This window comes from Rana temporaria, chromosome 1, assembly GCF_905171775.1.
Source record: "Rana temporaria chromosome 1, aRanTem1.1, whole genome shotgun sequence".
In the NCBI taxonomy this organism is placed as follows: domain Eukaryota; kingdom Metazoa; phylum Chordata; class Amphibia; order Anura; family Ranidae; genus Rana; species Rana temporaria.
In genome coordinates, this window is record NC_053489.1 from 467,938,947 (window position 1) to 467,965,172 (window position 26,226).

At 43.3% G+C, this 26,226-nt stretch overlaps 1 protein-coding gene across 1 annotated transcript in view; it reads left to right on the plus strand.

Annotated features, from left to right (window-relative positions):
- The window catches only part of LOC120932843 (microsomal triglyceride transfer protein), a 115,736-nt gene extending 99,247 nt beyond the window's left edge, over window positions 1–16,489 (plus strand). The window contains 5 exon segments of the mRNA XM_040345627.1: window positions 1,978–2,205; window positions 7,524–7,648; window positions 10,725–10,895; window positions 16,289–16,352; window positions 16,355–16,489. Coding sequence (XP_040201561.1) covers window positions 1,978–2,205; window positions 7,524–7,648; window positions 10,725–10,895; window positions 16,289–16,352; window positions 16,355–16,489 — 723 coding nt within the window.
- The last annotated feature ends 9,737 nt before the right edge of the window (window positions 16,490–26,226 follow it).

A 26,226-nucleotide genomic window follows, 5' to 3' on the forward strand; every position in this document is an offset into this window, starting at 1 on the left:
TGAGCATGCGCAGGTTTTGAACCGATGCTTTTGCGTACTAACCATCGGTTTCGACCGATCGGTCAGGCGTCCATCAGTCCGATTTTAAAGCAAGTTCTAAAACTTTGGACTGAAGGACAAAAGTCTGATGGGCCATACACACGGTAGGTTTGGACTGATGAAACTGAACTTCAGTCCGTTTTCATCAGTTTGGACTTATCGTGTGTACAAGGCCTTAAGAGCCTGTTCACACAGGGGCGGCACGAATTTGGGGGCGACTCGTCAAGGCGATCTCATGACGACTTCAGAGGCGACTTGCAAAATGACGTCTGTATTGAAGTCAATGCAAGTCGCCCCGAGTCACCTCCAAAGTCGTACAGGAACCTTTTTCTAAGTCGGAGCGACTTGAGTCGCTCCTATTAGAATGGTTTCATTGAACATAGTGGAGCGAGACTTGTCAGGCGGCTGAGTCGCCTGACGAGTCGCCCCTGTGTGAACAGGCTCTAACTCTATGAAAGCAACTCAAACAAAAAGTAAAAAAGCTGGTAGAAAAGAAAATTAATATACTGCATCTCAAAGTGGTCCACAGAACATAAATATGCATTGGGACTAATTTGGTAAAACTGGAGAAAGGGAAATAAGACCAATATTAAGGGCTGTTGTCAGTAGCAGCCAATTAGGTGTAACCAATTTGGAAAGGGAAAATAAAACAATAATTCTGTCTGGTTGTTATGGTGAACATATCTACTTTTGTGTCCATTATCTTTTCTCTAGTTGTTATGAATCGGTCTTACCTAACTTCTTGCATACTACCTGCATCATAAAGCATGGTGTACTGAATAATTGATTACCCTTATGCTGCATACACACGATCGGAAATTCCGACAAGAAAACCGTGGATTTTTTTCTGACAGAATTTTGGCTCAAACTTGTGTTGCATGCACATGGTCACACAAAATTCCAACCGTCAAGAATGCGGTGACGTACAACACAATGAGCCAAGAAAAATGAAGTTCAATGATTCCGAGCATGCTTCGAACTGATTCTGAGCATACGTGTTTTTTTGCGCGTCGGAATTGCATGCAGACGATCATAATTGGCGACAAGAACTTTTCCCGTCTGAAAATTTGAGAACCAGCTCTCAAATTTTTGCTGTCGGAAATTCCAACAGAAAAAGTCAGATGGGGCCTACACACAGTCGGAATTTCTGACCTGGAGGGGTAAAAGTTAGTTAAAAAGTATGTTCTGAAATTCTAGAGTCTCTGGACCACGTATATTAGGTATGTTTCTTAATATTCTAGGATGTTGTACAGTTAGATGGTTAGTCCTCACAAAAGTTATATTTTAGTTATAGATTAAACATATTGGTCTGAGTTACTGCCTGATTTGTTATATGTCATGGGTACTCTAGCAGCATTATTGCCCTACAATAATTCCTGACTCTCCTCCTGTCAACTATGTTTTTTTTGGGGGGGGGGGGGGGGGGTTGCTCTTTGTTGTGAATTCCAGACCCTCCTATGGCATTTTCTTGAAAATAAAATGCATAAATCATCCAACAAGGAGATTGGTGTATCCTCTTAATGACCTCAGCAGGTATGCAGACCAAGACCAAGTGGTGAGATCATACCTACAGAGTTGCAGAGAGATATATAGTACAATAATATCAGGTGGTTTAACTCTTTAGCATCTATGGAAACTTTGAAATATCAGTTGTGGTTGGTCTAGCTCTTTAGTAAAGGGAAATGGGGTATCATATTAAAGGCTCAGGATGTAAATATTATGAAAGTTTTTGACAGTGGCGAGATATAGGAATTCTCTATCTTTAGGATATTATCCAATTAGCTGATGAAACCACATGCATGTTCTTCATACATGCACTAGTAATAAGCCACGTAAATTAATTTACGTGTCCCCTTAAATTATTCCTCAGAATTGTGATAGAATATTCATTACTTTTAGGCAATTCTAAATCAAATACTATTGTAATATTTATTGTAGGTTGTTATTGAAGCACAAGGACTTGAATCACTAATAGCTGCAACTGCTGATGAAGGAGAGGAAGACTTGGAGTCCTTTGCTGGAATGTCAGCCATCTTGTTTGATGTCCAGCTTCGCCCTGTAACCTTTTTCCAGGGTTACAGTGATTTAATGTCAAAAATGTTTTCAGCAACCGGTGACCCAATAAATGTTGTGAAAGGACTGGTGCTTCTAACAGACCATTCTGAGGTAATAATGCACACAAATTTTCATTACTTAATTCTTGTGTATAAGTCCTAAGTGTGAAAGAACTTGTAATACATCTGTGTTATTTCTATACCTACACACTGATGATTAAGTATACATGTCCAGCACTTACTAAATGTCATCTCATACTGCATTCCATAATGCTACCCCCCTTCACACATGCCTAGGTTTTGCAAGCATACATGTTTTCACTCTACATCTCACATTAGCTTACACAACACCTGACAGTATTGCATATCACCACTCCAGCAACCCTGACCTGTAGTCTGTCAAATATATTTGAGGTAGCATTATTTGTATTATTATGATTATCGCCTTAGTTATTTTATTAAGCCACCCACACCATCCACACCAGTTTTATTTTCCATAAAAGAGTTTTTAGTCCTGTATCTAGTGCTAGGACAAGGTCATTCAGTGCCCAAGGCGAAGATGGCAAACTGCACTGATCCCTCTGCTTTTCCCTTTGCTACCCTGAAAAACACCCCAGTGTGAAAGGGGTCTAAATGTGTGAACAAGATTTTCTTCTGCTGCCTTAATCCCACTCCTTTTTTCAATGACAATGCACGAATTATGGGGTGCCATTTGGATTTCACATGGACCTTAAAAGTGTGCAGGTACATCATGGGATTTGCCTGCTGTCTGTTCCCTGTGCTGCTTCTGAATATTGCCGGACTGGCTAGAAAAAAAAACAAAAGGTAGGGCGCAGATGCATACTTGGAATCACAGGGCCACATAGGAAACATTTTTAAGGGCCATCCAACAGAAGAAAGAAACACTACTGTACAAGCCCCCAATTGCCATGGCATATAATGAAAGACTAAAAAGTATGTGACAATGGTAATAAGGTAGGTATAGATCTGTGTACAGCACTGAGTACAGAAAGAGGCAGTGTAAAATGTTTAGCATGCCACACAGAGTGAAATAATGCAAAAAAGGGAATTTAATGCACAGCATACAGAATGAGGCAGTGTGGGAAAAAAAATGTTCAAGAAGGCTTAACATTGTGGCTGTTGGAATATCCAAACATTGACTGCATCTCCTTGAAGACAATTTTCGACCCAGGCTCTTTGATTTTTTTCTAGTCATCAATGGTCACTATAGGCTCACATTTTTGCTGATTTAGCAGGAATTTGCCAAATTTTGAGCTATGCATAGCCAGCATTAAGCCTTGGTAGGGGCATACTGTAGGACAATATTTTTTAAACACAACCCTCAAGGTCTGATTACATTTCGTCAGGTGTGGGAAAACTGTTCACTGACACCATAGCAACCACCACTTTCTTGCAGGTCTAGAGGGTGGGGGCAGTTATGGCAAAGCTTTACTATAGGGCAGATTTTGCTTTATGTGTGTACTCAAACTTTGGCCTGCTAGGGGTCTGCCTAGTGTACCATATCAATACCAGGTGGCTCATTTAGTTGATTGAGTATTAGATGAATCCTTCATAACTATTAATTGGCAAATTTTACTGGGTTTTATTCGCTAAAGCCTCGTACACACGACCGAGGAAATCGACGGGCGAAACACATCGTTTTCCTCGTCGAGTTCCTTGTTAGGCTGTGGAGGAACTCGACAAGGCAAGTTTCTCCATTCCCGTCGAGGAAATAGAGAACTTGCTCTCTTTTTGGCTCGTCGAGTTTCTCGACAGTTTCCTCGACGAAAATGTACACACGACCGGTTTCCTCTGCAAAAAAATATCTCCCAGCAAGTTTCTTGCTGTTTTTTTCCGAGAAACTCGGTCGTGTGTACGAGGCCTGAGAGTTTGGCCAGTCTTGTGCAAAGTTTGGCAAATTTACTGAAGTCTATAGGAGGCAAATCCTGTTGTTAAATTCTTACCTAGAAATGGCAAACACTTGTCAAAAAACAAAAAGGTATGGACAGCTGGGTATTGTCATGGGGAACATGTATCAATGTAAAAAAAAAAAGATAGCAATAGCTTAAAGCAGATTGAATTTTTTTTTTTATACGGCTTTAAGGGCAACATTGAAAATACACACATCTTTAAAATAACATGCTTGGGGGAAGCCTTAAAGCTGTACGTGGTATACAATACAATTTTGACAGCATACACTGAGCTGGCTGTGAGATTCATTTTTTCTTTTACAATTAGTTTGGCTTTGCATACAGCAACCATTAATACAGAGTACAACCCAGGATACAGCAGTGTACAATTGGCAAGTAGGATATTCTTTAATTAGTGATCAAAGTCCAACATGTACTATAGACATGGAATACAGGCTAGTATTTTACCACAGGAATTAAGATGCCTCAAATAATACAGTAGTGTAAAACTAGCCATCAGCGGGAGAACTTTAGGAAGCAAAGCTAGGCTCAAATGTACTAGCGAAAACAGCACAGGCTGGAGTTCCACTGCAAGAATTAAGACATAAAAGAGTAAAACTGGCCAGCAGTATGCCTGTTATTTATTTTATAAGGATAAGGGGTTCAGTAAAGTGAATGATATAATATTGGGTGGTTTAACTGCACACTGTTTTTGCACCTTGCTTTTTTTTCTTTCAAGACTAGCAGCATGTTACTGACAGAAGGTATCTCCAATTTTGATAAAAAAATATACCCCTCCCCAAATTAATTAATCCCAAACTATCACCCCCTGAAACAAATGCCCATCCTTTAAACACAAATACAAATAAAATTACCTCAAATAAAAGGAATTTAATAAAATATAAAAATACAAAATAGTTTTAAAAACAAAAAAAGACAGCAAATGAGTTGTAAGAACTAGCAATCCAAATTAATTAATTAATCTGATGTTTTATCAGCTTTACCTAAGCTTTCCCTGCAATATGTGCAATGCACTACAATGGAACCCCCAACTTTTTAAAGTTGAGTGCTTACCCAAAATCCCTTACTGCCCCATCTCAGCTTTTTGGACACAGGTTAAAAAACATGCAGTGCATTTTGGTTTAAAAACGGAACCTTGTAACTAACTATAACATGAAGTTTATTGGGTCCAGCTAAAAATACACTTTTAAAAAAAAAAACTACTTTTGACAATCAAATGGAATTAACTGACTGTTACCAGTAAAACTGTTCCATAGCATGCCCTGGCATGCTTATCATATCTGTGTGCTCGGTTTTACTCTTATGCCGTGTACACACAATCAGGATTTCCGATGGAAAAAGAACAACAGACTTTTTCAATTGGATATTCCGATCGTGTGTAGCCCCATCTGAGTTTTTTCTTCGGAAATTCCGATGAATTCCATTGGACTTTAGATATAGAACATGTTCTATTTTTCTCCGATGGAATTCCGTCAGAATTCCGATGTGATTTGGCCGGGCAAAAGCCTGATCGTGTGTAAGCTGCATTAGGCATTAGAGAAATGTATACAGATTGGGACCATGAAAAGTATTTCTTTGGAACACAGTCTTGTGTAAACTGAGGTCATAGTGATTAACCATAAGATAATCGATTTATATCAAAGCAATTTATGGACATTTAGGACTGATTCACACCTATGCAGGTTGCAGTATGCATATTGCAGGTGCATTTTGCATTTTTCAATACATGCTTTTGATCCATTGAAGTCTATGGAACCAAAAATCAGAAAAAAATCCCTGGCCCTTTCCATAAAATGCACATATGTAAACTACATCCATAGGAAACCATGTTAGACTGTAATGTGTTTCTGCAAAACTGAAAATGCACTAAAAAATGCATAGGTGTGAACCAGGCCTCATTGGAGCCAGTTCACACAGGTCTGGGGTGGCCGTAGGGCGGATTGCAAAAGGGTCCTGTTCGTCTTTGGGTCTGGTTCAGGTGCAAATTTAGGCAAATATTCAGACCTCAATCGCAACCTGAACCAGTGAACACTGGACCCCAGGTACAAACCTACGGCCGCACATATGTGAACCCAGGCTTAAAGTCATAATACCAGAGCATTTAATCATAAGATCTGACAAATGCAGACAAAAGAAGGTAAAAGCTGCGTGTCACTATAATATATAACTTAAAAATAGTATTTTAAACTATAAACATAATCAAAATCTTTCATTGAATCCTTTATTCCTATGACTGAAACCATCCAGCATACAACAAAAGGTGTCCCAATGTCACTTTTTACATTATATGATATTAGGCTCAATTCACAAAGCTAACACACCAGGATAAGGAATCTTACTGTACATAAAAGTATTTTTAGTTGAGCCCAATAAAATTTTAAAATTACAATAACATGGAGAAAAACAGCCTTAGGCTGGTGTTAAAGCTTTGTGAACCTTTTGTCTCTCATAATTCATCATGGACCTTGCAGCCACGCAACTTCTTATGCCGCGTACACACGACCGTTTTTCGGGTTCTAAAAAATTACGTTTTTTTTTAATGTCATTAAAAACGATTGTGTGTGGGCTCCAGAGCATTTTTCACGATCTAAAAAATGGCCTAATTTTTTTTTTGAACGTGCTCTACTTTTTCACGACGTTTTTAACATTGTCGTTTTTAAGGTTGTAAAAAATGGTCGTGTGTGGGCTTTAACGACGTGAAAAAAACATGCATGCTCAGAAGCACGTTATGAGACAGGAGCGCTCGTTCTGGTAAAACTACCGTTCATAATGGAGTAAGCACATTCATCACGCTGTAACAGACAGAAAAGCGCAAATCGTCTTTTACTAACACAAAATCAGCTAAAGCCGCCCAAAGGGTGGCGCCATCCGAATGGAACTTCCCCTTTATAGTGCCGTCGTACGTGTTGTACGTCACCACTCTTTTCCAGAGCTTTTTTTTTTTCACGATCGTGTGTAGGCAAGGCCGTTTTAATGATCGGGTTGAAAAAAACATTGTTTTTTCTAGACCCTTAAAAACGTAATTTTTTAGAACCCGAAAAACGGTTGTGTGTACGCGGCATTAGGCTGGATTCACACCTATGCATTTTTTGTGCTCTTTGCATTTTGCAGATTTGCACTACAGAACATGTTCCATAGGAAACCAAGTTAAATGGACTTTAGTGCAAATCTGAAGAATACAAAAAGCACTAAAAATGCATAGGTGTGAATCAGGCATAAAAGATTTTCTTAGATGATAATGGCAAGCATATTGCAGAGTGTTCATGTTGTCCATACGGAATTGCAGAATGAATAAATACACTAAGTTGCAGTAATACATGTCAGATATTAGGAAGATTGTATCTTTCAGTGTGTTTGTGCAGTAGAAGAAATATAGATGATCAGCACATAGATTTTTTTGTGAAATATGAGCAGTATTTTGCAATGATATAGTAACCCGTTTCAGATTCCCTCCCCCATCTTTCCCAATAATACTGACACTGTGCTATTACTTTTTTAGACTATTCAGCTGCAATCTGGGCTACAGGCCAGTGTAGAGTTCCAGGGTGGACTGGCCATTGATATCTCAGGGGGAATGGATTTCAGCCTGTGGTATCGAGAATCCAAAACCAGTGTTAATAACCGGTAAGATACCCTGTTATCACGCTCAGTATAAAACAGATATCTGCCTGAATTCCAAAGCATATGAAGTTGTTGTTTTTTTTTTTTAATAGTCATAACTGTGCAAAAACATTTAATCAATTCAGAGTAGTTGGGACAATGAGAAATAATGCTGACTTGCTATACTGGAGTAGAGTCCTCTGCACATTACATTTTAGCCTTATTAAGCAAAGGCCTACTGTATGTGCTCATGTGCCTAATTTCTTGGACACATCTTATAAAACGGTATTAAATAATACTCTTAAATAGCTCTGCAGTTACATATAACTTAATTCCATTTTTTGTCAGTTATATTAGAGAACATTTATAGGTTGAACTTGTGTATTTTTTTTCAACCTTATGAGCTATGTAATGATGTGACCACGGAACATTAAAGGGGTTGTAAACCTTTAGTTTTTGTCACCTTGATAAATCCTATGCATTAAGGTGAAAAAACATCTGATGATTACTGGCCCCCCAGCCCCTGGTTTACTTATCTGAGCCCTCAATAGTCCCGCGTCGAGAACGCGCTGGCTTCTCAGCCCAGTCTTCTTGGCTCTTCATTGGATAGATTGATAGCAATGCAGCCATTGGCTCCCGCTGCTGTCAATCAAATCCATTGACGCAGAGTCCGGCATTCGTGTGTGCGCGCACACAAGGTAACCCCCTTGGGAAAACCCTTTACAGAGGGGGTTATCTGATGCTTGGAGGAGCCGAGATAGTCGCCGAGGGACCCAGGAAGACAAGGTTCTGGGCCACTCTGTTCAAAACGAGCTGCACAGTGGAGGTAAGTATGACATGTTTTTTTATTTATTTTGCATTTATTTTATTTCAAACCTTAAGGCCCCGTACACACGACCAAACATGTATGCTGAAACTGGTCCGCGGGCCTGTTTCAGCATACATGTTTGGTCGTGTGTAGGCGCGAGCGGGTCGAATTCCAGCAAACATTTGCCCGCCGGGCCTTTTCCCAGCGGGCAAATATTCCTGGACGTGTTTTAAAACCGTCCGCTGGAATCCTGCCCGCTCGGACATGTACGGTCGTCAGTACAGACCTACCGTACATGTCCGAGCGCCCGCTGTCCCTCGCATGCGTCGAATGACTTCGACGCATGCGTGGAAGCCTTTAAATGGCAGGCCCGCCCACGTCGCCGCGTCATCGTCGCGGCGACGACGCGGACACGCCCCGCGTAGTGTTTACGCGCGGACTTCTGTACGATGGTTAGTACAACCATCGTACAGAAGCCCTCTGGCAGGCATGTACGGTGAAAATGGTCCGACGGACCGGTTTCACCATACATGTTTGCTCGTGAGTACCCGGCCTTAGTGTCACTTTAAAGCAAATCTAAACCCAAAAACAGAAGTTACCTTTATTGTAAAATTTTCAGTCCTTAGGTGTGTTGTGGTTAAATTCGTTTTATTTTTTCCAATTTTTCTTTTAGTTTCACCTACCAATTGGGCAAATAGCACACTTTCTATCCAAGGGCAGATGCATGTTTTCACTACATTGTAGCTATGGAGGGAGACATAGCTGTGACACAGGCTACCTTTTGGATTTACAAACACAACTTCCTCTCTTCATCTCCATTACATGGGGGGGGGGGGGGGTGGAAGAATTTGTAGCTTACAGACTAAAGCTCAGAAGGTAGATAAAATGTTTTTTAGAGAAGATTCAAGGAAACTACAATTCTGCCAAGATCAACCTTCTGTACTAAAGACTTAAGAACTTCAATGTATTACATTTTGGTTATTAGGCTTAGATATACTTTAAACCTGATTTCTTGATGGTCATTACTGCTACTGAACTTTGAATATAGGCTTATTCAATAAATGCTCATTGTTAAGCCATCAGTGACACTGTAGCATTTAGATATGTATGCAAAGTCTTCCCTTACGGGGGGGAAAACACAACCTTTATAGCCTCCTGGCCTTTTGTGAAAAACGAAACAGCCACACACTAATGATCAGATAATCAAGACTTTATACTTAGGAATATATCTAATACATAGAATCTTGTGATTAATTTAGGATTTTGAAGCATTGGATTAATGGATTAAGTAATACCTAGTTGTACTCAGTTACCATCTCTATGACAAAGCCCAGTGTGGTGAAATGTGTCAGATGGGTGGTAATCAGGTGGGAACTGCTGTTGTGGCCATTGCTGAAATTAAACCTTGAATATTTGAACGTCGTCAGTGTGTGGATGTTTTCTTATTTCCTCTGGCCTGCTTGTCACATGGATGGCTCCATTTCAGCTAGGCACCAGTCTCATGGGACTCATGCTTTGGATCAGAGAATGCTTGTATGTTGTCCTGGCCAGTTATTCTAAATTTGGTAAATCATATAGCCATTCAATTTAGCAATAAACCTTCATCAGAAGAACAGCCATGAACAGGAGCATCAGCCCCCACTAAAGAACCCTACATTTTATTAAGTACCTCTGACTTCTTAGCCTTTTTTGGATAAACTAGAGAAGGATAGAACTGTTGTTTCCCTTTAATGGGTATTTCCCTGACTCAGGAAACACAACAGGAAGTGAACGTCAATCTTCTCAAAATGAGGGTAAGTCCTATCTCTACCAGTTATCACCAAAACAGGTGTAAGACATGCCTTTTCACTCATGTTCTGGTGACAAATTTAGATTCCCTTTCTTTCTACCTACTGATTGCAGTGATCCTTTAGGACAAATAGATTAGAACCATCCAAGTTCTGGCATTTTGGCAGATGAATGACAGGGGAAATATCTTAAATTCTATAGGTAGTAGGCTTAATATTGGCTTGAAGTTATGTTCCTGTGTACAACCTAGACATAGGGATGAAGCCGAAGACCTACACAGGTCATTGCAGACTTCACAAGGTAACTCCACTTCAGCTCTGTTGTTACATCAAATATGTTTTATGCCATATAAAGTTCTACATCAGCAGTTTTGGATGAGCTGACCATTTAAAAAAAAACAATGTTTTGTGTGTTTATGAAGACAAGGCTGTTGTTTATTCATGACACGTTGCCATATTTTCAGATTTCCTTCAACACTAATCAACCATGTTTATGTTCCTACAGTGGGGCTATAGTCATCACAGGCAACATTACTGTTGATTCAGGGTTTGCAAATGCTGGCATGGAAACCCGCTTGGAAACTGAGTCTTCCTTTAATTTTATGACAACAGTGAAGTTTTCATCATATCCATTTTTGGTGTGTATGCAAATGGATAAAGGAACATTCCCATTCAGGTAATATTTTACTTTCTACTAGTAGATAGATAGATAGATAGATAGAAATAGTATTTAAGGTGCATTCACAGCTGAAAAGATAATTATTTATAATAAGACATTAATTAATAATAAGACTTTTTTTTGTAGAAACAGAGTAACATTCAGGCAACTTTACCAGACTGTAAAGCCCCATACACACTATCAGTTTTCCTGCAGGTTTTCTCTTCAGGTTTACCAAAACCATGTAGTGCAATGGCCTGCCTGATTGCATACAAATTGAAACTCTTGAGGTTTGACCTCATATTAGATGGTTTTGGTAAACCTGAAGAGAAAACCTGCAGGAAAACTGATAGTGTGTATGGGGCTTAAGAATGATGTACACAAGGTTAAGTGTAAGTTTGCATTCATGCTTGCGAGTGCACCCACATGTGATAAGATGTGAGAACCACATTGCTGGTTCCCATGGGGCACCCCAGGTCAAATCACTTGCATTAGATTGCTGCATGAGAGATTACAAGCACGTGGCTGCAAGAGCCAACAGCTTCCCATTGCTTTGAATGGGGCTGCCTCTCGTGGCTAATCGTGGGAACCCCCGCCGAGGTTCTCACATCTAATTGCACTCTCAAGCATGAATGCACCCTTAGGCCTCGTACACACGATAGGTTAAACAGAGGACAACGGTCTGATGGACCGTTTTCATCGGTCAAAACCGATCGTGTGTGGGCCCCATAGGTTATTTAACCATTGGTTAAAAAAAAGCCAACTTGCTTTAAATTTAAAATCCACGCATTCTCAGAATCAAGTCGACGCATGCTTGGAAGCATTGAACTTCTTTTTTTTCAGCACGTCGTTGTGTTTTACGTCACTGCGTTCTGACACGATTGTTTTTTTAACCGATGGTGTGTAGGCACGACGGATCATCGGTCAGCTTCATCGGTTAACCGATGAAAACGGTCCATCGGTCTGTTCTCATCGGATGGACTGATCGTGTGTACGCGGCATTACACTTGATCTTGTGTACATAGGGCCAGATTCACAGACACTTATGTTACTCCGCGGCGGCGTAACGTATCCCATTTACGTTACACCGCCGCAGGTTTACAGCGTAAGTGCCTGATTCACAAAGCTCTTACCTGTAAACTTGCGGCAGTGTAACGTAAATGCGCTTGGCGCAAGCCCGCCTAATTCAAATGGGGCGGGCACCATTTAAATTAGGCGCGTTCCCGCGCCGAACGTTCTGCGCATGCTCCGTTAGGAAATTTCCCGACGTGCATTGCGCGAAATTACGGCGCCCCAAAGTTTTTTTTTAAATGCGACGTGCGTTACGGCGTTTCGTATTCCCGGACGTCTTACGAAAAAAAAAAAAAATCGAAATTCGACGCGGGAACGACGGCCATACTTTAACATGGCTGATCTAAACATAATTGGTATAAGGAAGGGAAATGGGATAGGGGAATCTGCGCTAGGTGAAAGCAATAATAAAGCAATTAAGGGTGGGTCCCGGGAGGGACGTCCTGCAGCTGAACACAAATGTTTAGATACAAAAACAAAAAAAAACGTATGGAAAAAGACAGTGCAGCGCTAAACAAAATATAACATCAAGTGTGAAAAGTGTGTCAATAGAATATTTAAATAAATAAATAAACCATGAATAAAAAATTATATAAGTGAAATATAAAAATAACTCAATCTAATATGGCAATTATCCTCTAAAGTAAACAGGACTGTTGCAAAAAATAAACATGATAACTAAACCTGTGAAGGTAAGTGATGCCTAAAACAAATGTATTTCTGCAGTGAAGCCAGAGAACCTGTCTCAGTGTTCCAACAAATCAGTGTAAATTATGCCACATAAATAATCACAGTGATAATAATACACAGTGTTTCAATATAAGTCCATGTTGCATGGAAAGTATAAATAAAGTTGAATAAAGGTGAGTAAAATTAAATAGAGTCCACAAAGGAAAAAAAGTGAAGGAGGGGTTTTGTAGTCCCCTCAGGTGAAGATGAGTAAAATTAAATAGAGTCCACAAAAGAAAAAACCGCGCGGGAGGGGTTTTGTAGTCCCTTCAGGTGAAGATGGTAAAAAAGCAGAAGATCCACCAAAAGACCGCAGATGGAAATAGGAGGAAGCAATCCACAGACAATCCAATGTAAAGAGAAATAGAGGCTTACCGGAAAGCCTGTGACCCGACCTTCTCAGGAAGGATCTAAACAGGCGTGTTGGGATACAGACGTCCCTCAGGCAGTGGAGATGGATCGATATCCTTCACGAATCAAACGTCAGGGTCCACAGCGTCGTAGCTCCTCATATGGGTCAGGGATGACAGCACTCACAGAGATATGTAGCAACGGTGGTCAGCAGATGTCATATGAAAAAAGGAAAAATTTCCATGGTATAGCCTGCTTGATATTGGTTTATTTAAAAATTCAATTAAAAATCCATTAAAAAGATTTCCCATACATAGGGAACAAATATATAGAGTCCTTGCAAGGAAAAGAAAAAGCTCCAAAATATAAACAGACCGCCTTGGGCCGTTAGCGCATGCACAGTGCGTGTGTTGCAGCCCGATGATCGTTTCGTCGTAATGACATCATCAGGGGCCCCTGATGATGTCATTACGACGAAACGATCGTCGGGCTGCAACACACGCACTGTGCATGCGCTAACGGCCCAAGGCGGTCTGTTTATATTTTGGAGCTTTTTCTTTTCCTTGCAAGGACTCTATATATTTGTTCCCTATGTATGGGAAATCTTTTTAATGGATTTTTAATTGAATTTTTAAATAAACCAATATCAAGCAGGCTATACCATGGAAATTTTTCCTTTTTTCATATGACATCTGCTGACCACCGTTGCTACATATCTCTGTGAGTGCTGTCATCCCTGACCCATATGAGGAGCTACGACGCTGTGGACCCTGACGTTTGATTCGTGAAGGATATCGATCCATCTCCACTGCCTGAGGGACGTCTGTATCCCAACACGCCTGTTTAGATCCTTCCTGAGAAGGTCGGGTCACAGGCTTTCCGGTAAGCCTCTATTTCTCTTTACATTGGATTGTCTGTGGATTGCTTCCTCCTATTTCCATCTGCGGTCTTTTGGTGAATCTTCTGCTTTTTTACCATCTTCACCTGAAGGGACTACAAAACCCCTCCCGCGCGGTTTTTTCTTTTGTGGACTCTATTTAATTTTACTCATCTTCACCTGAGGGGACTACAAAACCCCTCCTTCACTTTTTTTCCTTTGTGGACTCTATTTAATTTTACTCACCTTTATTCAACTTTATTTATACTTTCCATGCAACATGGACTTATATTGAAACACTGTGTATTATTATCACTGTGATTATTTATGTGGCATAATTTACACTGATTTGTTGGAACACTGAGACAGGTTCTCTGGCTTCACTGCAGAAATACATTTGTTTTAGGCATCACTTACCTTCACAGGTTTAGTTATCATGTTTATTTTTTGCAACAGTCCTGTTTACTTTAGAGGATAATTGCCATATTAGATTGAGTTATTTTTATATTTCACTTATATAATTTTTTATTCATGGTTTATTTATTTATTTAAATATTCTATTGACACACTTTTCACACTTGATGTTATATTTTGATCTAAACATAAGCCATGTTAAAGCAGGTCTAACTTTCAGACGGGTAAAAACAACTAGCGACGACGTACGGGATTGCGACGAACGTGCGGATCTTCGTGGATCGCCGTAACTAGTCATTTGCATATTCTATGCCGACCGCTATGGAATCGCCACCTAGCGAGCGGCCTAGAATTGCATCCTACGATCCGACGGTGTAAGTCAATTACACCTGTCAGATCTTATGGCTATCTATGCGTAACTGATTCTATGAATCAGTCGCATAGTTAGGACGGGCGGATCACAGAGATACGACGGCGGATCACAGAGATACGATGGCGTATCAGGAGATACGCCGTCATATCTCTTCTGTGAATCTGGCCCATAATTCTTACAGTCTTGAAAAGTTACTCTGTTACTATAATAAATGTCTTATTATTAATTAATACATTTTTTAATATAAATACTTACCTTTTCAGCTGCTGAAACTGTATCTCTCTGATCTCTACTGTAGTTAAGATAAACCTGTGACTGAACAATCTTCAGAATACAACACTTGTAGCGTTACATCCCTGGTCTTCAGCTGGCTGGCTGTGGTTTAATACACTGGCCTCTATGTCATTGCGGTCCTGCGTGTCCTATGCATCCTGCGGTACACAGTGGGTGGACCAAGAAGTTGACAATTTGGAAAATGCCAGATTCTGAGGAATCTTCAGCCCAGGGTTTCTCCTCAATACTGCAAGAATCTGCAGCATGGGCAACTGGAGAGTTGAGTGTTTTCTGTCTTCTTAGCAGGAAACACTTTATTTTAGATATTTCTTTTAGCAACAGTAATGCTTTAGAGCTGAACTTTGTGTAAAATAAGTTGGATATGTGGTAAGATGAGGCACTGATCTCATGAGGAATATAGAATTTAGCTTGCATAGGAGAACAGCATATATGTGTGGGGAACAGCGTTACAGGAGAGAACAGAGAGAGGAAAAAAAATGTCCTTGTGCAGAATATACAAGTTCATATAAACACACAGACACTAGTATATCACTGTGCATACTACATGCTGTCACACTTCCAACAAAATCAAAAGTTACCCTGGCTGTGGGGAATTACCACACAGCAAGGTTTACATGCTTCTGTTTTTCTAGGGCAGGGTTCTCAAACTGGTGGCCCTCCAGCTGTTGCGAAACTACAAGTCCCATGAGGTTTTGCAAGGCTGACAGTTACAAGCATGACTCCCACAGGCAGAGGCATTTGTAACAGCTGGAGGGCCACCAGTGTGAGACCCCTGGTCTAGGGGATCATAAACACCAGTCATACTTACCTTATTCCTCACTTACGCAAGTTTCCTCCCAGCTGCATGACTGGTCCTCATAGCTGCTTCTCTTCGCTGCTCTATGAATTGCTGGCACTCTGATGTCATCACACACAATGCAGAACCATAATTCCTGCATTGTAAGAGAAGATGCCGATGGCCTGTCTACCCGGAGCATCAGAGAGAAGAGAAGAGCTTGGGCTGCTGGGAAAATGAAGGATAAGGTAGGCAAGATTGCTATTTATGGCCCCTAAACAAAAAAACAAGTATTTAATCCTTGCAGTGCGGGAGAAGCCCCACTGAAATTGCAACTTTGAAATTTAACCAGAGTTCAGCTTTAAAGTGCATGACATAACATTTCTAATAGCAGGGGAATGCTGCTATTTGAAACTAATACTGCTGTATCAGTCATGAAATTTATTAGATGTGCAGTTATAAAATAAATTTGCTTTTACAGTCCAATATTTTGAATAAGTGATTATATCATTGATACCAATTTGCAGGCGATATGTCACAAAATACGAAAGACTACCCTGCGGTAAATCATATGTGTCTCGGAAAGGAACCTGTACAGAATGTGGGCAGGTTCTGAGCTTCCTCTTCATGAAAAGAACTCCAACATGGTGCAGAGACGTGTTTGCAGAAGCAAGATTCCCCAGACAGCTGGGTTTGAAGGTTACCAGATACCATTCCATTTTGCCTGAACCAGTGGCTCTCACTGGAGGGATGTGTCTGTACGCAATGTGTTTAGTGCATGCATCCAAGTTTACATATTATACATGTATTTAAGTCATTTGTAAAGTATTAAACAATAAAAAAATTGTTGAAGGTTACGACATGCACATAAATATTGATAGTGAGGTGTTATGTGTTTATTCCCTGCAACACAGTAAGCCATATTAGTGCACTACAGCTGAGTACTGTCTGTGATACTTTTTTTTTTTTTTTTATTAACAGGTAAATTGTCACAATAAGCTTTCTAAAAAGGTTCCGCCTTGGGGCCTTAAAATCTTTTGCTATGAAAATGTACCTGTTAGTGGAATAAAAAATCATCACGGGCAGTACTCAACTGACTTGCTCCCTGCAGTAGAAACATTGGTTGTGACATTTACAAGTGACTAATTTACTCCTGGCAATAGTAAAGATTCCGTTGTCCTTACAAGTACTGGGGCACAATAAGCAAAAGGGTGTGCAAGTAAAACTAATGGCAACTAATGAGATTCATCCTTTAAGTTTACAGTTTAGTCTAAAGATACCCGATTTTCAGAAGCTTTGTTTTTCTGCCTTCCTAATAAATATTAAAGTGGTTCTAAAGTCAAAATAGATTTTTACTTTAATGTGTTCTCTGCATTTAGGTAAAAATCTCCCCACTAAAAATCCTACCCCCTTCCCCTAACACTTACCTGACTCCTCTCACTGATCCAGTGCACTCCAGGCAGTAGTCCTGATCTCCACTTTTCCTGGCTTCTCGAGAGACACTGAGGCCAGCGAGAGGCTCCTGCTGCTGTCAGTCAAACTCTTGTAAGGGGAAAGCCTGGGCGTGGCTTATCGTGCTGTCTATGGACGCACACAGCACAGATCGAGAGCGGCACACGAGTACCCCCAATAGCACATGGACTTTGCTAAGGGGGAACATAGAAGAAGAAGAAGTGGACAGAGCTGATGGAGGATCACCAAAGAGGAGTTAAGGGACTGCCCTGTGAAATATTGCTGCACAGAGCAAGTAAGTATACCTCTTTTTTTTTTTTTTTAAACCAGCAAAATTACCCTTTAGTATCACTTTACCTATTGTAATATTGTTATGATGAAAGATTTGGTTAGTTTTTGCTTAAAGAGGAAGTAAACCCCTCTCAAATATTTTTTTTTTTAAAAAGACCCAAGCAAGAGAAAGACATCATCACCCACCGCGCCATGTTCCTGTAGCTACTTCCTGATATCGCCACTCCAGCGCTGTAATTGGCCCGGAGCGGCGGAATGTGCGCGTGGACCGGCAAATCCCAGCGCATGCGCGGGAATACTGCATTAACACTGTAATGCCACTCACAAAAAACGCCTCGCTCAGTGCGCCTGCGCCGTTGGCGCCGTAGACATCGGTGCATTCCTTATTGCAAATATCTCCTTAACCTTGTAGGTTAAGTAGATATTTCTTGTACCTACAGGTAAGCGGTAATCTAGGCTTACCACTTTAAATGTGGGTTATTTAGAGCAGCCATATTTAGTATGGAATCACAAAATGTAGTTTAAATGCTGATTCGGTGCAGAAATTTGGTGTTCCATGCTCTATGGGCCTGTTGTAGCTAGTGCAGTGGCACCATTAATAGGTGAGGCTCACAAACCATCGGGTACCTGAAAATGGCAGTCTAAGCTTTGAGTGTATAATGGATTTCCTCTGTAATGTTATTAGGTACTGTGCTTTATATAATACATTCTTTACTCTTTTAAAAATCAATCACCATATAAAAATGTAAATATCACATGATCATATTCCTACTGGATATATTCGTTTTATGAAACTGAATATATCCTAAAAAAAAAAAATTGTCAACTTAAGCTAGCCATAGATGGATTACAATTTGGCCAGTTCAGCATAGACAGGGACAAAGTTCAATCCATATGTGGGAATCCCTGTTGACAAAAGTCAATCATTAGTCCTTTTGACCCCCCCAAGAACGTTGTAAAATGAATGTGCATTCTGACACAGTGGTGAGGTGTCTCAGCAGGGAGGTTCCCTTTATCCACCTCCCTTGTGTGGAGGAGAAATCCGTTTGTTTATTTCTTTGGTTCAGCCCATTACGACCCATCTATGGCCAGCTTCTAGTCACTAGTATTAAAAACGTATGTATCGTGGTACGCTAAGGCTTCACCCAAAAAAAAATACAAATGACATACTATATATTAACAGGGCTGTAGTAAGTGTTTAATATGTTTTAATGGTTATGCTTTAGTCTTAACTCAGTAAGAGATTTATTTATAATAGAGTAACAGAAAATATTTACATGTACCCAGACACATTGTTGTATCTATGTATACATCATGTACATTAATAAATTATTTGTACGCAGTTTATTACTGTATTAGCATTTTGGATCACTGCAACAGAAACACATACCTTTTCAAAGTGTAACATAACGAAAACTTGAAAATAAATTGAATTGTAAAATGTTCCTGACTCTCTTTTTCACCCTAAGTTCCTTCTACAAAATCATTTAGATAACCTTGGGAAGTTAGTTGATACATCTTACACATTTATGTATATTTATGCATCAAAGTCATGTGTTATGGTATTTCTTGAGAAATGATTTCAGTTTGTTGGTAAGGTTACTCAGGGTGGTAAATTGGGGATAATTTTAATGTGATAATGAATAATAGTTTGGATAAACATAACAACTTTTGTCCACTGTCTAATCAACAGTTATATTGGTCGAACTTAGAGATTCAAAATATGAATACTGCTGAGTAGTGATGGACGAACATCGACGGGGCGGTTCGCGAAGGCTAACCCGCGAATGATCGCAAATGTCTGCGAAACCGCAAGTTTGCGGCGGGCCCCATTGACTTTAATGGCAGGCGAATATTAAAAGGTCATATTTGCAGCCACAAAATACTTACTAGCTGTGCACAAATAGTCCCACAACATGGACACTGACTTACCAGAAGTATTAAGTGAAAAATCGGATACATAAGTAAGTGCTGGCCATTACAAGCCCCAAAAATTAGCCGACAGGATTCACCTGACAGCAAACAACTTTGTATTCTGTAGATGGAGGTACATTAAGCAATTCACCGGATACAGAAGTAAGATGTCGGCCATTTCAGGCCCCAAAAAAATAAGCCACGGCTACAGGCGTTTACCTGACAGCAAACAACCTTGTATTTTGTGGCTGGTGGTACATTAGGCATTCACCGGATACAGAAGTAAGTGTCGGCCATTACAGGCCCCAAAATTAGCCCACTGGCCACAGGCGTTCACCAGACAGCAAACAACTTTGTATTCTGTGGCTGGTGGTACATTAGGCATTCAACGGATACAGAAGTAAGTGTCGGACATTGTAGGCCCCAAAAATTAGCCCACGGCCACAGGCGTTCACCGGACAGCAAACAACTTTGTATTCTGTGGCTGGTGGTACATTAGGCATTCAACGGATACAGAAGTAAGTGTCGGCATTACAGGCCCCAAAGATTAGCCCACGGCCACAGGCGTTCAATAGACAGCAAACAACTTTGTATTCTGTGGTGGTGGTACATTAGGCATTCAGAAACAGATACGAATATAGTGTCGGCCAGTACAGGCCAATAAATTTGCCCACAGGCGTTCACCAGAATTTGAATGAAACATGGTCTACTGGTTACATATGTTGAATTCCTCCGAGATCCATGCTTCATTCTTTTTTTATAAATGTGAGGTAGTCAACACTGTTGTGAGCTAGGCGAGTGCGCTTATCAGTCACGACCCCCCCCCTCCTTCTGCGCTGAACGTCCTTTCCGGACAGGACACTGGACGAGGGGCAAGCCACAGTTCCATTGCAAATTGTGCAAGCTCTGGCCAGAGGTCAAGCCTGCCCACCCAGTAGTCCAGGGGTTCATCACTTCTCAGTGCGTCCACTTCGGCCGTTAACCCGATGTAGTCGGACACCTGTCGGTCTAGGCGTTCCCTGATGCTGGATCCGGAGGACGGCTGTCGATGGGTCGCTGAAAGAATGATCTCATATCATTAAGTGACCAAGACATCTTCAAACCGCCCTCTTCTTGCAGGTGCTGTTGAATTGGTACCCGAAACTGTTGCTCTGTGAGTGGAAAATTCCTCTGCCAGCGGACGCAAAAGCAGAATGCAGCATTTCTCAAGGCAAAGGCCTGGAAGTGCTGCATTCTGATAGCCCCTTTCCGCCATGTTTTGTTTGTACCGGGGATCTAAGTACGTTGCCACCCAGTACTGGTCTGCCCTTTATGCTTTTTATACAGGGGTCCCTCTTAAAACCACCGTAGCATGAAGGCCCCCATTTGCACTTAACTGGAAGCCCTGTACTGGCCTGGCTCCTGCTCATCATCCAGGATTATGTCGTCCTCGTTCTCCTCCCCCATCCACGGACAACACCAGGGATCCCAAAAAGGTTTAAAGCATGCCTCTTCTTGCTCCTCCTCCTCCGCCCCCGGCACCATCCTCCTCTGACTTCTCTTCAGACTCCCGTTTTTGATTTGTCTCAAGTGGAGTAGCCCCCCTGGGAATTCATCCAGCATTGCGACTTCCTTATCTTCCTGCTCCTCGACGGCTTGATCAATGACACGACACAATGCACGCTCCATAAAGAAGGCGTTAAGGTACGATGTCACTGATGGCGCCCTGGCTGCGACTGACCAGTTTGGTGATCTCATCAAATGGCAGCAGACGTCTGCATGAGTCGGCATTAGCAGCCACTGGCACGGTTGCAAAAAAACCAAGCTCCCCAGAACCTGTCCTGCCCTACAAGTAGTCGTTAACTGCACGTTTCTGCTGGAGGAGCCTATCAAGCATATACAATGTTGAGTTCCATCGCGTCGGGTAGTCACAAATAAGACGTCTGACGGGCAGGTTGTGTCGCTGCTAAATGTCAGCAAGGCGAGCCATGGCCATGTAAGATCTTCTGAAATTGGACGAGATTTTCCTGGCCCTGCCGCAAGACGTCCTGGAGCCAAGGTATTTGGCAACGAATCGCTGCACGACCAAGTTCAGGACGTGTGCCATGCATGGCACGTGTGAAATTTTGCCCTGTTTCATTGCGCTCAGCAGATTGGCACCGTTGTCGCACACCACTTTAATAACTGTCAAATTGAGCAGTGTTAGCCACTGATCTGCCTGTGAACGCAAAGCTGAAAGGAGTGCAAAACCAGTGTGGCTCTTGTCTTCCAGGCACAACAGACGCAGCACAGCATGGCAAAGTCTCCCCTGGCATGTCGAATAGGTTCTGGGGATCTTGGGCAGCGCAGCGGAAGAGACGGTAGCATCGGAAAATGAGGAGTCAGCCGAGGAGGAGAGGGAGGATGGAGTAGGAGGAGGAGAAGAAGAGGCAGGCCTGCATGTAATCCGTGGCGGTAAAATCAAATCTACATGGGTGCCACGGGTTACATGCATGACGGCCGTCAGAAGGTTCACCCAATGGGCAGTGAAAGTTATATACCTTCCTTGCCCGTGTTTGCTAGACCATGTGTCTGTGGTTACTGGTTAGATGTATCTTGACACCAACACTGTGTGCCAGAGATACATTCACTTGCCGCTGAACATGGCCATATAGCTCTGGGGTGCCCTTCTGTGAAAAAAAAATTCTTCCTCTGACCTTCCATTGTGGTGTTCCAATGGCCACAAATTTTCGAAAGGCCTCCGACTCCACCAGTTTATATGGCAGTAGTTGGCGGGCTATCAGTTCCGACAAGCCAGCGGTCAACCGTTGGGCAAAAGGGTTATCCGGCGTCATTGTTTTTTTACGATCGAACATTTGGGCCATGGAAGTCTGCCTTTTTGCAGAAAAACTTGAGGAAGGCATGATGGAAGGTGGAGTGGAGGACAATTGTGAGCATAGAGGAGAAGGAGATGTGACCGTACATGGTTCATGGCTCGCTCCTGATAAATTAGGAGTCTGGTTTGTCCCTCCTGTGCAATGTAAGTTCGGCCTGCTTCTCCTCCCTATCTGCTGTTCCATCTTTCCCTCTGAACTCCCCTTCTCTTCCTCTCTTGTGGGCACCCACGTGACGTCTGTAAACATGTTATCATCGACGTCACCTTCCCCATCACTAACAGTAGAGATCGGCGTAGGCAGCAACAGCGGGCACCAACCTCCTTGGGCTGAATTGAGTACTGTCGTCAGACTGCTGAGTGCCGGCTGTTGCTACCTCCTCTTCCTGATCCAATGCCAAGAACGGCCTGCGCATTCAAAAATAATTCCTGTAACTCAAGCAGAGGGTATATGGTGGTGGTGGTGTTGGTGGCGAGCCACTCAACCAAGTCTAGTGCGTCCTTTGACGTAATTGAACGCACCTTGTGCTACTTCCCACTTTGGCTCCGGCCTGGTGCTCCTGCCCTACCCCTACCACCTGCGGAAGGGCCTGCCTCTTCCTTTGCCTGTCATTTTTTAAATGACCCTGTGACAAAAGTCTCTAGACAAGCGCAGTATATGTGGAAGAAGGTATATAACAAAATCTGTCGTTTTGGGGGGCCACTGGTTTATTTAACCAGTTATGAAACTTTTCTAATTTGCCTAATTTGCCTACCTGAGGAGGGAGAGCACTGGAGTAGCGTGGGCAGCTGGTGGACCGCCACTGTCCCTGGGTCTGATGCCCCAGCCAACCGCGGGAGTCGCAACTATACTGACAGCACTGAATATGGTGTGAGATCGCTGCAGTGGGCTGCCCCATTATCTGACAGTCTCCTGTCAGGCGGACTGGCAGAGTTAAGCGCGACGATATATCACATCGAGTGCTGGTACAGCAGGAGATCAGGACCTGCAGGGCGGGTGTGTAGCAGGACTCGGGAGGCGGGAACAGCCCTGGAAGAAGCACATGCTCGGTAAGTGAAGGGCTTTGTATAATAGAGGCGGAGGCTGGGCGGGATAGCCGTGTCCGTGTGCCCCATTGTGGAGGGGAATCTGTGGGACTACAATGTCCAGCATGTCTGTGGAGGACGAGCAACTAACTTAGTGTGAGGCTGGAGGGAAAAAGCATAGTGTATCAGTCCCAATCTCAGAATAACGTGTCTGTATGACTTTGCAGTGTGAAGAAGAGCCCTGAACACCCTGATACAGTATATACACTGTATCCACATATCCCAATTTCCACATGTCAGCCCCCTCCTCCTTCTGCCCCCTCTATCCCCTCTCCCTCTGCCCTCTAACCCTTTTATCTCCCCCTTCCATTCCCCCATTATTTTCTTCACCCCCTTTCTTTTCTCTCCTCCCTTCCCCAATCCTCTCTCTCCCTCTGTCCTCACCCCCCTCTGTCCTCTCTACCTAAATCTCTCTGTCCACTCTTGCCTCTCCCCCTCCTACTGTCCAGGCTATCCTCCCCCTATACACTCTCTCCTCTCCCCCTCCCTCTCTCTATCCTTTCTCTTTCCACTCCCCCCTCTTCTATCCTTTCCCCCTCCCTCTTTCCACTCCCCCCCCTCTTCTATCCTTTCCCCCTCCCTCTGTCTACGCTATCACGCTATCCTTCCCCTATCCACTCCCTCTATCCTCCCCCCTCCCTCTCTATACTCTCTGCCTCCCTCTGTCCATGCCATCCTCCCCATCCCCCTATCCACTCCCTCTATCCTTTGCTTCTCCCTCTCTCTATCTTCTCCCCCTTCCCCTCCCTCCCTCTATCCTCTCCCCCTCCCTCTGTCTACTCTCTTCTCTCCCCAGTCCCTCCCTTTCTCTCCCTCCCCCTCTATACTCCCTCCCTTCCATCTCTATCCTCTCCCCTCTCCCCCTTCCTCTCTCCCCTCCCTCTCTATCCTCTCCCCCCTCCCTCCTCCCTCTGTCTACTCTCTCCTCTCTCTCCCCTCCCTCTCTCTATTCTCTTTCCCCCCCTCCCTCTATCCTCTCCCCCCTTCCTCCATCTATCCTCTCTCTCCCCTTTCCTCCCTCTATACTCTCTCCCCCTTCCCTCTCTCTATCCTCTCTCCCCCTTCCTCTCTCTATCCTCTCTCCACCTTCCTCTCTCTATCCTCTCTCCCCCTTCTTCTCTCAATCCTCTCTCCCCCTTCCTCTCTCTATCTTCTCTCCCCCTCCCTCTCCCCCTCCCCCTCTCTCTATCCTCTCTCCCCCTCCCTCTCTATCCTGTCTCTTCTCCCTCTCTCTCTATCCTCTCCCCCTCCCTCGGCCCCCTTCTCTCTCTTCACCCCTCTCTCTCCTCCCCCTCTCCCCTCTTTTCTCTCTCCCTCCCCTCTCTCTATCCTCTCCCTATCCACTCTCTCTATTACTGTATCTACCCCTCCCTCAATCCTCTCCCTCTCCCTCTCTATCCTCTCTCTCCTTCCTCTCTCTATCCTCTCCCCCTCCCTCGCTCTATCCGCTCCCCACTCCCTATCCTCTTCCCCTCTCCCTCTTTCTATCCTCTCCCCCCTCTCCCTCTTTCTATCCTCTCCCCCTCTCCCTCTTTCTATCCTCTCTCTCCCCCCCTCTCTCTATCCTACTTCCCCCTGTCCACTCTGATCTCCCCCACACCCTCTCTCTATACCCCTCCCTCTGTCCACTCTCTCCTCCCTCTGTTCTTTCCCACCTCCTGCTCTCTAGCCTCTCCTCCTCCCTCTGTCTACTATATCCTCTCTCTATCCTCTCCCCCTCCCACTTTCTCTCTCTCCCCCACTTGATCTCCCCACACCCTCTCTCTACCCCCCTCCCCCTACCCACTCTCTATATCCTCTCCTCTCCCTCTGTTTCACTCTCACCTCCCTCCTCTCTATCCTCTCCCCCCTCCCTCTGCCCACTCTCTCCTCTCCCCCCTCCCCTCTGTCCTCTCTCCCCTCTCTCTCTCCTCTCTCTATCCTCTCCACATCTCTCTGTCTGCTCTGATCCACCCCACCCCTTTCTCTATCCCCCCTTCCCCCTCTCCCCCTTTCTTTATCCTCTCCCCCTCCCTCTGTTCGCTCTCACCTCCCCTCTCTCTATCCTCTCTTCCTCACCCTCTCTCCTCTTTCCCTCCCCCCTCTGCCTGCTCTCTTTCCTCTTCCCCCTCCCTTTCTCTGTCCTCTCTCCCTCCCCTCCCTCTCTCTCTTTCCCTGTTCTCTACCACTTTCTGCCTTCTCTCACCTCTCCCTTTCTATGACCTCTCTCCCTCCCCTCCCTCTCGTCACTTCCCTCCCCTCCCTCTCGTCACTTCCCTCCCTCCCTCTGTCCTCTTTCCCCTTCCTCTGTCCTCTCCCCCCTCTCTCCCTCCTCCTTCAGGATCATGTATTGTGTAAAGACCATGGACCTCTACATCGGAAGCATGGGGCCTCATGGACACTATGAACAGCAAGGTATAGAGGGGTGGCCAGGACACTTTGAGTTAGTTCAGATTTTCATTTTGTCTCTATCATATACAGATATAGACCAGCCAGAGGAAGTGGTAAGGCTCCAAAAGTTGTTATTGGCTTATAACTTTGATGGATGGCCTCCTTTACCAGTAAGGTGGAGCCCAGGCACAAGCGTTCTACACCAGTGGCTGGTCAAGATTTGCATAATAGAGCACCTAAGGTTTAGGGGATCTGAGGTATGTGACAATACAACCGCCAACAACAAATGGGACATGAAAACCTGTGGGTGATGTCACTGCTCCAGGCTTTACCAGTGATTGTCAAGTGCTCTCTCCTCTCCCCTGCAGTCATCACTGATTGACAAAGTGGATCATGTGACCAGACTGGCTAAAGTCCACAGGTTAGGGGGCTCCAATTACTTGCCTTGCCCCGAATACTGACAACCCACGCTACGCCACTGGAGGGGAGAGCCCAGCATCA